Source organism: Choloepus didactylus, chromosome 5 (assembly GCF_015220235.1).
Source record: "Choloepus didactylus isolate mChoDid1 chromosome 5, mChoDid1.pri, whole genome shotgun sequence".
NCBI lineage: Eukaryota > Metazoa > Chordata > Mammalia > Pilosa > Megalonychidae > Choloepus > Choloepus didactylus.
The window spans coordinates 62,541,234-62,554,505 of record NC_051311.1 but is presented as its reverse complement, the minus strand read 5'-3'; the positions used below and the strand labels follow the sequence as shown (position 1 = coordinate 62,554,505).

The 13,272-nt window shown below is 41.0% G+C and overlaps 1 protein-coding gene across 6 annotated transcripts in view; it reads left to right on the top strand.

The window, feature by feature from the left end:
- The window catches only part of NRF1 (nuclear respiratory factor 1), a 149,203-nt gene that overhangs the window by 120,701 nt on the left and 15,230 nt on the right, over nt 1-13,272 (top strand). The window contains exon 11 of one of the 6 annotated variants that reach the window (XM_037836174.1): nt 1,361-3,532. The exons of the other annotated variants lie outside the window; for them this stretch is intronic. Within the exon in view, the coding sequence (XP_037692102.1) occupies nt 1,361-1,395 (35 nt within the window). The 3' untranslated portion in view covers nt 1,396-3,532. Of the gene's footprint in view, nt 1-1,360; nt 3,533-13,272 lie in introns of those variants that run through there. 6 annotated transcript variants of the gene reach the window in all.

Sequence of the window (13,272 nt, the reverse complement as noted above, 5' to 3'; positions counted from 1 at the left end):
ATGATTGTTTCTTACATTTTTAAGAAATATACCAATTAAATTAAGTACTCTGTGGTTTTTAGAAATGTATTGCTTTAAAGTCCTGGAAAGATAGATGAATAACATACTTTTATTTAGGCAGAAAAGTTCCTTAAAGGCATTAGTGGCTGAAAGAAAAGTCCCTGGCACTTTTTTTTAGGGTAGGTCCCTACAGCAGAGCAAACTGTTAGTTGGAAAAATCTTTGAAGAGGGACACAATGTTGTGTCCCTCTTTAGAAGTGTCTGGGGTTGGGTATGGGGAGGGGGGGTTGTACTGCTGTCCTCCAGAGAAGAATAACAAAGGAAATGTGAAGAACCATTGTGGCTTCTGAGAATCATTTTCAAAAAAAAAAACAAAAAACAAAAACATTTATTCAAATACTCAAACTACAGCCTGCTTTTTCCATAGTGCAAGGGACTTTTGTAAACTAACCCAAATAGAGACAGAGTTGATCTTAGCCAGAATGCTACAGGATAAAGTGCTTCTTATAGCCATGGATGATGTATGTTCAGGATGAAATGAACCGTAGATTGAATTAAGAAAAACCCCTCTCTGTAGCTAGAGCCCTACCCATATTCCTTATGTTTCTCTATTTCTCATCTGAGTCTTAGTCTCTCCAGAGCAGCAGGTAGGATTTCTGGCTATGTGACATTCCTCTGAAGTGTGATTGCTATTATTCACTATGGAACTGCTAAAAATACTTCCCTGTGTGGATTTAATAGGAGACATTGTTATCCATTCTAATTGTCTTGACCTGTCTGGGAGAGAACAGACTGGTTTAAAGCTCTGGCTCCTCCCCAGCCCCACCTTTTCAGATACATGAATTTATAGGTAAGTGTAAGGACCCTGTAGGTCACGAGCTGTGTAGACTTGTTCAGCCATGTGATAAAGTTAAACCACACTCATGTATCAGTTTATTGGTTTCATGTTTCTGGCTGCATTTATGATGAGACAAAATTCTGGTCTACATCCTAGAAGCCAGCAGTTCCCCCGACCAGGCCATCTCCAGTTTGTGACTGTGAATACTTGGTGCATTCTGGCCTTGAAAGTTGGAATTATCACTTTCTCAATACAACCTTTTTATACCAAGTCAGATCATTGAGTTGTGCCTTATCCCAGCAATTTTAGGCAAAGGCTAATCATTTTATCTCTTCCTTGGGAATCCAGAGAATGAATCTACTGGTAGTTCTGAAATAATTCTGATATTCCTTCTGTCTTCTGACATTTTTACCCAGAGTGTTCTAAGATTTACTCTGGGACTGAAACCAGATTTTCCCCATTTAACCAACTAATTTATATCTGGCTAGACTTTTAGGGGTTTTCTTTTCATCATTCTTTCAGACTGTGTCCTGTTGCAGTGTTTGTCACTTCTATGATGACAAGCTTGTGGTGTCTGCCGGTAGACCAAGTGTATTATCATGAAGAACCAGCTGATAGCAGAACAAGGTGCTGTTGATGGGCATAGAACTAACTTGGAAATGAACACTACTGGAAAAAAAATACATCCCAAATTCCAGAATATGGTTTAAATAAAAATCCTACTAACAGATGACTCTTCTAAGAGCAATTTGGATATTGTTCAGGCCCAAAGCAGAAAGTTTGTCTTTTGGGATGGAACTAGAGGGGGTAGAGGAACATTGCTTGTGGGGTTTGATAGAGTACAATAACCAGTTGGGACATCCAGCCCAGCTTGCCTTGTATGCTCCCATCTTCACTAGTCCAAACCCTCCCACATGCCACCTTCTCCAGAAAGCGCACCCTAGTCCATCCTCAGTCCATTCAAAAACCACAAACAGTGACGGGAATTTATCAAGAATAAGAATGGTTTTAGGTAAGAAGTTTTCTTGTGGTTCAGGAACCTAATTTAGTTCTGCCTCTGCATTCCCCAACTCATGATTACAGAATAGCTTTCATCAGCCCCTGGGGCTACCTCTGTCTTTTTCATGTCCCAGCAAAAGCCTTGCCATCCACCCAGGTTGGCCCAACTCAGATGTCCAGGACTGCCACCCCTGAGGCTGGGGCTGGAATCTGCTTCCAAGCCACAGATGGAGCTGTGGAGGGCACAGGGAGAACAATCCGAGGGGCTCACGCCCCCCTCGACAGTTCCGTCAAGGCCCTGGCCATCCTTTCCATGTGTTTTATGCCAGTATCTGCACCTCCCCCAGAAAACTGCAAGCTCCTTGGGATCAGAGACTGAGTTTCATTCATATTTAGGTTCCAAGAGATTTTTTCACATTTTGATGTTCAATAAAGTCTTGTTGAAGTGAATTAAATTTTTTAAAAAGGAAATAAAAAGTTGTTTTCATACTTTCAAAAAAACCAGTGGGAGATGGCTGGGGCAGAGTGCAAGGATATGATTATGTGGGAATAGTGTTTTTCGAGTTAAAGATAATGACAATCAATCAATAAATAAATTCCAGTCACTAAGGCAGACCTGACAAAGAAGTTGTACTATGTACCTGTACACCTTGGTTTGGACACCTACTCCATCCCCAACACTAAAGAGACCATACAAGCACCAGCTTTTTACCCATGTTTGTTTCATTTATGTAATCCCTTTTTTAAAATAGAAAAAGGTGGGTTTTGGATTTCTTAGGATGCAGTTAAATGGTTTGGATCAATTTAGAAATTTCCACAGGTAGAATTTTTCATTGAGATGCAGGTAGAATAGCCTAAGGCTAAGAAAGGTTACTGTTCCTTCCTTTCCCTCTGTTCTTTTTTTAACACAATTATTCCCATACTTTCTCCCTGCCCCCCTCCCAACACATCATTATATAAGAGGTTCTACAATTAGGTCCTGTGACTTTTCCATCCTCTCTGCTGGGCCCCAGCAGCCCCTGTGCTAGTAGACTCCAGGACCAATTGGTCTGGCCAAACCATCAGGCAGAGTAAGGCTCACCACAGGGGTTGAGGAGCTTTTTGATGAGTGCTGTTCACCTCTAACCCAGACCTTGCCCCCTGTTAGCAATCTTCAGTGAACCAGATCCATAGATCTTTTCTCCTCCATCCTTTTTCAGCAGAATTAATGAAAAGTAATCATATTGACACTTGGCAACCAGAAATGTTCTTATGCCTGAAATCTTATTGCAGATTCATACTGCTGCCTTTCATTCCTAAAAACTAGACAGGGGAAAACAAAACAGATAAATGATATTCACAGGTAGTCAGTAAGGGTATGGGAGTCATCTGCTTCAACTTTGTGTCCTGTCCAGTCTCTTACCAGAGCTGCTATGGAAGTACCAACATTTTCTAAAATGGTTAACACACTCCCCAGTGATGCCACAATACAAGGGGGGAGGTGGAGCATAGCATTTGCCGGGAACTTATTTTTTTGCCCTGATTGTAAAAATCATCCCTAAGCCCAATACCATAGAATGTTAAGGTTTGTGGGGGTTTTTTGTTTTTTATTTTTAATATGGCTTTTCTGTTCACAAAACATTTTTAACCTAATTAGGATCATGTTGTCTATACTATTTTTTAATTCATTTTGAAGTACCCTGACCATTTTCATGCAATTAAATATTCTTTGAAATATCACTTTAATGCTTGTTAATATTTCATCACATTATCCATAATAAATCAATCCCTATTGTTGATAATTTAAATTATATAATTTTCACAGTATAAGTAATAGTCTATGTTTGTACAAAATCTTGCCCACATCTTTGTTAATTTGCTGTCCACCTAACCTATACCTGCTTATACTTCCAGTAACACTGTTGAGAACCTAGATTGTATCTCATTTTCATTTGCATTTTTTATATTAGTGATGTATTTTTTCACATTTTTTTCTCTTTTTCCATGTTTTTGTAAATGTTTTAATACTTATCTACTTATGTTCTTTGCCCTTTTTTTGTTGGAGTCTTTCTCTTGATTTTGAAAAGCTCTTCATTCATGGAGGATAGAACCTCTTTATTGGGTATGTTGCAAATAGTTTTTCCAGGTTATTTTTATTTTATTTCATCTTTGTAATGTACTTTTCCTTAATTATTTCTCTTTTGTTTTTTTACTTCCAAAGGTCTTTTCTACCCTCAGAGTCAGCTAAATATCGTACTATATTTTCCTTCAGTTCCTTGATGGTCTCATTTTTTATTTTGAATACTTTAAAAATCTGGAATGAATTTTGGTATGTGGCATTAGTTGGGACCTAAAACAATTTCTTTTCCTACATAGTCCAGTTATGCCAGCCCTTTTATTCCATAGTAAATGAAATTTTTACCCTGACATGAAATGTTACTTTTATCATACATAGAATTTATAAATAGACTGTGTAGAGTCTTGTGTGGGAGCTATTCTGTTTCCATTTATCTGTTTGGTCTATTCTTTGTTCTATAATATTTAATTATTGAGGTGTTAGTATTAGCAATTAGTTAAAGGCCCATCTCCAGATTTGAAAAAAAATGTATTCAAAATTCCAATTTTGGAGAGGAGCTAAGATGGCGACATAGAGAGGCGTGGAAGACTGTTAGTCCCCCCCAGAACAATCCATAAATGACCAACAAACTAGTAAATAATCTGGAATAACTGTGGGGAGACAAACGTGACTGTCCACTCATCATCCACCAACCTGAATTGGGAGGAATGCCCGAGATCGCAGCATAAAATCTGTAAGTAAAACTGCAGACCCATGCTGAGAGCCGAGAGCCCAGAGCCCCTCCCTCATGGAAGCCTCGTGGTGCTAGAGAGCAGCACTCTCCAAACAAGCTAGTGTACCTCAGCCCATCTCCAACTGGGGTTTTAATGTTAACTGCTCAATACAGACAGCAAATCCTCAACAAGCAGACAGAGGCTTTTGGTGACAACTGATCTTGGGAGAGTCGGGGGACATATCTGTCTCAGGACGGGGAGCCCAGAGGATCAGGTGCTATCTCTGGCTGGCGGGTGAACTGGGAGCTTTTGTGTCCCTTTCTCTCTCTGTGGAGAAAACCTCAGCCGTTTTCAGTCTGCAGCGCTTTGCAGTAAAGACAGCCTCAGCCATTTTAAAATCAAAACACTTTGATCAGCAGAGTCAGAGAAACAAAGAACTTATTGATATTCAGATGACCTCTCTATAGGGGGCATAGCTTCCCAAGAGGAAAGGGAGGGGCCCAGCTCTACTCCCTGCCTTTCCGGAACCAGACCCCAAAGCCTGGGGGAGGGGAGCCACAGGCCACACCCTCTTACACCAGCTGCTGACAAGTGCACCTCCCAGACAGAAAAGCACAGGTGTATCAATCCTCTAAGAAAAACCGTAAGGGAAACCAGGTACTGAATATTTCCTCCTTCTGTGACGTGAGCCTGTTCTCATCTGGGAAAACCTGATTGGGGTGGCCTAGGAGGTCAAATGCCTAGACAACAGAAAACTACAACCTACACTAAGAAAAACAAAGCTATGGCCCAGTCAAAGGAACAAACTTACACTTCAACTGAAATACAGGAATTTAAACAACTAATGCTAAATCAATTCAAAAAGACTATTTTGCAAAAGAGATAGAGGCTGTAAAAAAAACACTGGGCATACGTAAGACAGAAATCGAAAGTTCAAAAAAACAACTAATAGAATCTATGGAAAGGAAAGGCACAACACAGGAGACGAAAGACACAATGGAAGCATACAACAGCAGATCTCAAGAGGCAGAAGAAAACACTCAAGAACTGGAGAACAAAACACCTGAAAGCCTACACACAAAGGAGCAGATGGAGAAAAGAATGAAAAAGTGTGAACAACGTCTCCGGGAACTTAAGGATGAAACAAAGTACAAGAATGTACATATCATTGGTATGCCAGAAGGAGAAGAGAAGGGAAAAGGGGCAGAGGCAATAATAGAGGAAATAATCAATGAAAATTTCCCATATCTTATGAAAGACATAAAATTACGGATCCAAGAAGCACAGCGTACTCCAAACAGAATAGATCTGAATAGGCCTATGCCAAGACACTTAATAATCAAATTATCAAATATCAAAGGCAAAGAGAGAATCCTGAAAGCAGCAAGAGAAAAGCAACCCATCACATACAAAGGAAGCTTAATAAGACTACGTGTGGATCTCTCAGCAGAAACCATGGAGGCAAGAAGGAAGTGGTGTGATATATTTAAGATACTGAAAGAGAAAAACCACCAACCAAGAATCCTATATCCGGCAAAGCTGTCCTTCAGATATGAGGGAGAGCTCAAAATATTTTCCAACAAACAGACAATGAGAGACTGTGAACAAGACACCTGCCCTACAGGAAATACTAAAGGGAGCACTACAGAGTGATAGGAGAAGACAGGAGTGCGTGGTTTGGAACACAGTTTTGGGAGATGGTAGCACAGCAATGTAAGTACACTGAACGAAGATAACTATGAATACGGTTGAGAGAGGAAGGTTGGGAGCATGTGAGACACCAGAAGAAAGGAGGAAAGATAAAGGCTGGGACTGTGTAACTTGGTGAAATCTAGAGTGTTCAACAATTGTGATAAAATGTACAAATATATTCTGTTACGAGAGAGAACAAGCAAATGTCAACCTTGAAAGGTGTTAAAAATGGGGAGGCATTGGGGGAGGGAGCAATCAACATAAACTAGAGACTGTAACTAACAGAATCATTGTATTATGCTTCCTTTAATGTAACAAAGGTGATATACCAAGGTAAATGCAGATAAGAGGGGGTGGGTAGGGGAGGCATGTTAGACACTTGACATTGGTGGTGTTGTCTGACTCTTTATTCTACTTTGATTTAAGGTTACTTTTCCTTTTGCTACTTCCTAGCTGTCATTTTTTTCCCTCTTTCTTTTGCCTCAAAATTCCAATTTTGGGGCGGGGGGGGGGGCAGTGAACTTTAATTTTAAAGTTGACCTGGAATAATAAAGCCTTATTTTAGCCATTTTCTCCTACCAAGCCTTTTAACAGAACTGCTAACAAGTTGTGAAACTGACTAAGATTTCTCCTCTCCTTCCCACCCCAGCTTTCCAGGGGGTGGGAAAGTGCTCATGACCACAGAGATGGAGTAGGGGCAGAAGCAAGGGTTCTCAGTACTGTGCCTATCGGTGGGATAATGAAACACTAATTATTGCTGGAGGAGGCATTGTACCTGGGATGGTGCTCATTTTCTTAAGACTAAACAAGGTGTATCTTTCTGGACTAAGGAATTTTGGCTATCTGTTCTTTTTGTGCAGAGTTCTGTGGAGGCTCAATTCTTACACTTGGCAAGTTTGATTTCCAATTCTGTATGTGTGTGACTTCTCAGTTTCATTTTTTGCACTGAAGATGGTAGTGGGGCATTCCCCACTTTATGAAGCTCTCCAAGATGGGACATAAGCATTCTTCTCAGCTATTGACCTTGTATTCTCTCTCTCAGCCCCATCGTCCCATTAATGCTTACTATGTGCAAGCCCTCTACTAAGTGTTTTACATGCATTAACTTATTTAAATCTCAAAATAACCCTATAAGGTAGATACTATTATCCCCATTTAACATATGGGACATCTGAGACACAGAAAAATTCACCAACTTGACCAGGTTCACACAAAGTGTAGCAGAGGTGGAATTTGAATTTAGGCACTTTGTTTCCAAAACACCCTGCTATGCTGCCCCTCTTGATAAGAGGTCTGGGTTCCTGCTTGAGCTTCACAAATGCAGAGTGATGACTGTCTCCCAATGTTGAACAAGTAAGTTTGGTTCAGGTTCTCTATTTGAGGTTTTCTATTAAGACTCTTCAACATAAAATTTCCTAAAACTGAAAGATCCCACTCAGTCTTGCTGTACTGTAAAACAAGTGAACATTTCACTACCTGCTCCAATAGTCAAATCAAACTAAAGCAATTTAAAAATTGCTTTGGGGAAAAAATTCTTCTGTCTTCTCAGACTGAACCTGCCTTCACCCTTTCACATCCCTATGTGATCTTTATAGCAAGAGGGATAAGAAAAAAGATGGTGAGAAGAGAAACATGAGGTTCAGATAAGGGAACAGGACTCTTGGGTGGGGTCCTTGCATGAGAGATTGGAACACACGCTTCTATTCTGCAAGGCCTCCCAAGTGAGACAGAACAGCTGTAGGGTCTGTTCTGTGCAGACTATAAAGAGGCAGCCCAGCTGGACCCAAAGGAGGCAATGTGTATGTTTGAATTTTCTGTGAAAACCTACTTGATCTGTATTATAAGGTGACTTGATCTGTATTACACACTGTATTATAGTGTGTCCTCAACCTGGGGTCTCTCTAGACCCTGAGAAGTTCTATACAAAAGTAATTCTTTTTCTGGGATTCAGAGCTTTGATCAGATGAGCAAGTTTGTCTCAGACACCCTTCCCATCCTTCCAAAAAAATGGCTAAAAACCTGTGCCATAAGTGAAATTGCTTAGAAATAAATACCTGAAACTATCAAACTGCAACCAGTAGCCCTGAATCTTGAAGACAATTGTATAGCAATGCAGTTTATGAGGGGTGACAGTGTGATTGTGAAAGCCTTGTGGATCGCAGTCCTTTTATCCAGTGTATGAATGGATGAGTAGAAAAAGGGTGACAAAAAACTAAATGAAAAATAGAGTGGGGGGGATGGTTTGGGTGGTATTCTTTTTTACTTTTATTTTTTATTCTTTTTTTTTTTTCACTTTTTCTGGTATAAGAAAAATGTTCAAAAAATACATTGGGGTGATGAATGCACAACTATATGATGGTACTGTGAACAATTGATTGTACCCTTTGGATGATTGTATGGTATGTGAATATATCTCAATAAAAATGAATTTAAAAAAACAAAAACCTGTGCCATAGAAACTGGTGGCTAAGGTCAAGTGCTTAGTATAGTAAACATAAAATTATCAGTTGTTCGTGTCAGTTTCTTCACCCTCATCCTTCACAAATGCATTAAGTTCTTCAGGGCACAGAGTATTACTGTGGACCCTGCTTTCCTGTCTTTAAGACAGATCCAAATACTTAGGAAATTAAAGGATTTATATGCCAGAGATAAATACTGTAAAAATGGGAATAGATCAGAAGTCTTTTCTATAACCCTGATGGAAGGAAATGTAAGGTGACGTTATTTAAGGGCTCTCACATTTGTTTATAGTACTGTCCTTGGCCCAGGGCTGCCCTTCTCTTCCAGCAGAGTTTTGCTGTCATCAGTGTGGCCTTTGTTACTCCTAATGTGGGACAGTCTCCTGTCAAATCTCAACAACTGCATCATACTGCAACTTCCATCTGGAAGGGTGACTTCACTTTTTCTTTATCATTACACCACCATCGTCTATTATCACTCACCCCATGTCCTTTTGTCAAGGACATGCATAAGATGTGAAATGCCAGTCCTCATCTTGATAAACTAGAAAATAATATCTCTCATTCTAACTTTTTCTCTGCTCCTCCTCATTCTCTGGAAATATTAGCACACAGACTTGCTCTCAGATTTGTCAGTGTTACTCTCTAAAAAGGGTGCCAGTGTGCTATTCCAGTGTGTGCTAAATTCTGCCTCAGTGTTTTAATTAAAGTTAAAGTAAGAAAATGTATTTAAGTTTTATTGTAAGAGATAGTGCATTTTCAGTCATTGTAAACCATGATAACAGCTTTAAAAGAGCTGTTGCATTCTATGATTCATACCTTTAATCCAAAGACGGTCAATTCATTGCCTTCAGGACTTGACACAAGAAACGCCTGAGTAACTGGTTTTTGTGTGAGATATGAGTCCCAAGAAGCAAGCCTCCCATACCCAGAGAGCAGTGGGTATGGTGGCCATAGGTAAATGACTCTCCTTTTGCCTGGCCCATTGTTGATAGGTAGACTTGAAGGGAAACTAAGATACTAGGATGGTCTGAGGCATTGCCTGCTCTGTAAGAAAAAGCAAATGAAGACTCATTTGTAATACAACTAGTCTTTTGGAATCGTAGGTGTCTTTTAAACATGGCGGCAGCAAGGGGGCAGGGGGTGCCTATTCATGGCCCTGAAACTATCAGAATTAAAATGAGGGGAGCTCTGAGCTGTGGCTCGGAAAAAGGAGGCCTGAGGAGTGAGCTGGTCGGTTGCTGGCTGCAGTGCCACACTTTGGGAATAGGGCTGCTCTAGGGTCCTCCGTGGGCAACTCTGGAAAATATGCTTTCATTACAGGAAACATGTTGGTAGATGTTATACCAGGAAAAGAACCATTTCAGCTTTGTTCTATTTTTGACTGTAAGCTTGGGGCATAATTGTTTGGGACCTTCTTTTTCTTCTTTTTCCTTTCTTTCTCCATTCTTCCCTTTTCTTTTACTGCTACTACGACTGCCGCCTCCACAACCACCACCATACCCTTGCAGTTGACTAAGCCCTCTCTGCATTATTCTACCATCACCCATTAAGGTGGTAGAAGCAGTCTTACAAGTCCTGTTTCACAGCGGCGGCCAAAGCTGGGGCTTGCCCAGGGTCACTCAGCTAATAAAGGGTGAAAATGGAAATCCAACCCAGATCTCCATGTCTCCTTCTAATATCCAGTGTGGGCTCCACTTCTTTCCCCTTCACACTCACTTGCCAACCTCCCCAATACAGAGTAAACAAGGTATAAAATATGAAAATCACTATATTTGTTATTCATTTGATTAAATTGTTTCTTGTTATGGGTGACTATTTTGCAGGGTCATTTTAAGGAAAGGTGATAGCCATATATTTTACTCACTTTAGAAGTGTCAGAGTTATGGTAGATCTTAACAAAGGCAAGTAAATACATGGTATCAAAACCCAGGATCTAAAGAGGCACTGTCCATGTTACTAGCTACATGTGGCTATTTAAATTTAAATGCAAATTAATTAAAATCAAGTAAAATTCAAAATTCAGTTCTTCAGTCACTCTAGCCACCTTTCAAGTGCTCAGTAGCCACATGTGCAGATATAGAACATTTCCATCATCGCAGAAAGTTTTTTTGGACAGCACTGACCCAAAGGCTATAGCAAATAAACTGTGGTCCTCTGGCAAGTTGTACCCCCTTTGCACAGGGGAGGGCAGCACAAATACTTTATGAGCCTTGTCTCTCAGTGACCTTCTCAGCTCATAGACAGAAAGGCTTTGCTAAAAAAACCACCCATGTGACTGCCATAATCCCCAGTCAGTAAACAGCTGGGCAGGAGGGTTGTAAGAAGAACCGGACTAGTTTTATGCACTACAGAGTCTCAAAATGGAAAACCTAAGGCAGGAGGCTGTAAAGATAGATGGTAACACCTCAGCCTCCTTCCTCCTCTTTTTCCATGACCCAGGCCACTTGCATATTTCCACTTAGATTCCCCACAAGTGCAAGTTTCTGTTCTCTGCCAAAAGCATCTGCAGACCACCAGATGTTCTACTGGGTTTGTAGTGACTCCAACGGGGATCAAATATCCAGAGGCTGGTGGGTTACAAGGCTTAAAGAAGTCATTATTATTGAATGAATTCCAGATTTCACAATGAAACATGGCTACTGCTGAGAAATGGGTAACATGGAGACTTGTAATAGGGCTCTTGATTCTAGAACACTCAAAAGGGTATACAGTTTTCTGCCACACCCTTGACCCTCCCCCCCCCCCCAAGTGTTACACACCAGCCCTTTTCATAGCATTGAGAGAGGGGAATGATAGCCTGGTGGTGATTCCTCACTCCTGCAGCTTGTCCTCCTTCCCTTCTCCCTTCTTGATGACGTCCTGAAGGCCAGAATGGCTTGCAGAAGGAAGTGGCAGTTTTTCTGACTCCCCAGTCTCCCCTGTCCAGAGAGATGTGTTGATGGCACTGATCTTTAGGGGCAGCAGAGAATGTTTAGTCCTACTCTGTTCAGTGCCTGGATCATCACGAGCCTGTGGTAACTATTAGCTACATCTACTAGTACTACCATTATTATTCTTAAACACTTGGCACTGAGTAGAAAGGGAATTAGTCTTCAGGAGGTGCACTCTCAGCACTTTCTGGCCCCATTCTTAGGATCTGGAGGCTGGTAAGCCTCCATTGGTGAGAGGAGGTGGAGAATCCTCACACTGAGAATCCCTGCTACAGGCTGCCTCTGTTACTGATAGAAGCATATCGTATCCCTCATGCATGTTGGAGAAGACAAAACTGAGATTCTATTTAAGTTTTTTTCGGCTCCTCAGGGCCCCAGAGGGAATTAGCACATGCCATCAAGCCAGGTGAGCATACCTGCATCTAGTCCTTGGTCTGAATGCATCAGGTGTTCTCAGTTTGGAGAAACTTGATGAGCCAGTGCACTCTACTGTGAACAGAACACCAATCTGAGCCAGGGACAGTCTGGCAGAGGGCTCAGGTCAGGGCTACAAGGCAGAGATTCCCAAGAAGGTTTCTGCCATCTGGCAGCCCTGGCCAGGCAGATGGATGCCACTGTGCATGGTCTCCTCCCCATCCCCAGTGTCCTCAAGGCCAGTTACAGTTTTCGTTACCTCATTCTCCTCCCCTTTAGGTCCCCAGGTCTTTCCGAGTCTTATTGTATTCAAAAGACAGATTCTGGTCTTAGATGATTCTAATACCTATCATTGCAGGTAATATCGTATAAAGGAGATTTTTTTTGCATACTAAATCCAAAGCCATAATTGGACAAGTTAAGGTTAAATTGGAATCATTTCTATTCAATATGTGGATGGAAAAGTGGATTTTAATTGAGTGTACAAAAAAGTCTAATCACTGCTCACACAGGAACCAGAATATCATCACAGGAAAAAATATTTAAGAATTAATATTTCTTGAGTAAAGGGGACTTTCCTCTTCTTATTTATGCTTCCGTTAGGATTCTGAAGGAATGTATCAGTACACTGTTATTAACCCTAATAGCTTGCACATCACAGCCAGTATGGTTTGGGGCCCTCTGGCTCTCAGGTTACCTGTGTAAATACAGGGATTCACTTCTCAGTGCCTAGCTCTAACATTTGCTTAATAAAAAGCAAATGTGCAGAATCCAGCAGCAGCAGCCTGGCAGAAGTAGTAATCTGAACAGGATAAAAATGCTTCCTCTTTGTCTGATGCTCTCTCTCCATCGTCCTGCCAAGAGCAGGATATCAAATGAAGGGGTGGTTGTGGTTGGAGTCAGTAAAGTGAATGTCTAAGTGGCACCTGCTTCATTCAACAGATCTGCTTTCCCGGGGCCTCCCACTGTACATCTGCTCCTGACAAAGCCTCTTTTCTCCTCCTGTTGGTCAGCCCAGGAGCAGAAGCCCAGCATGGAGACATATTGGTTTTGCTTTGTCAGCACAATTGCCTGTGACACTATAATTACCCCAAATCTTTAGAAAGGCCCCAATTTAGAGATTGTTTTTCAGAGCCTAAATAAGATTTTCAAAGTGAAATTGATAAAA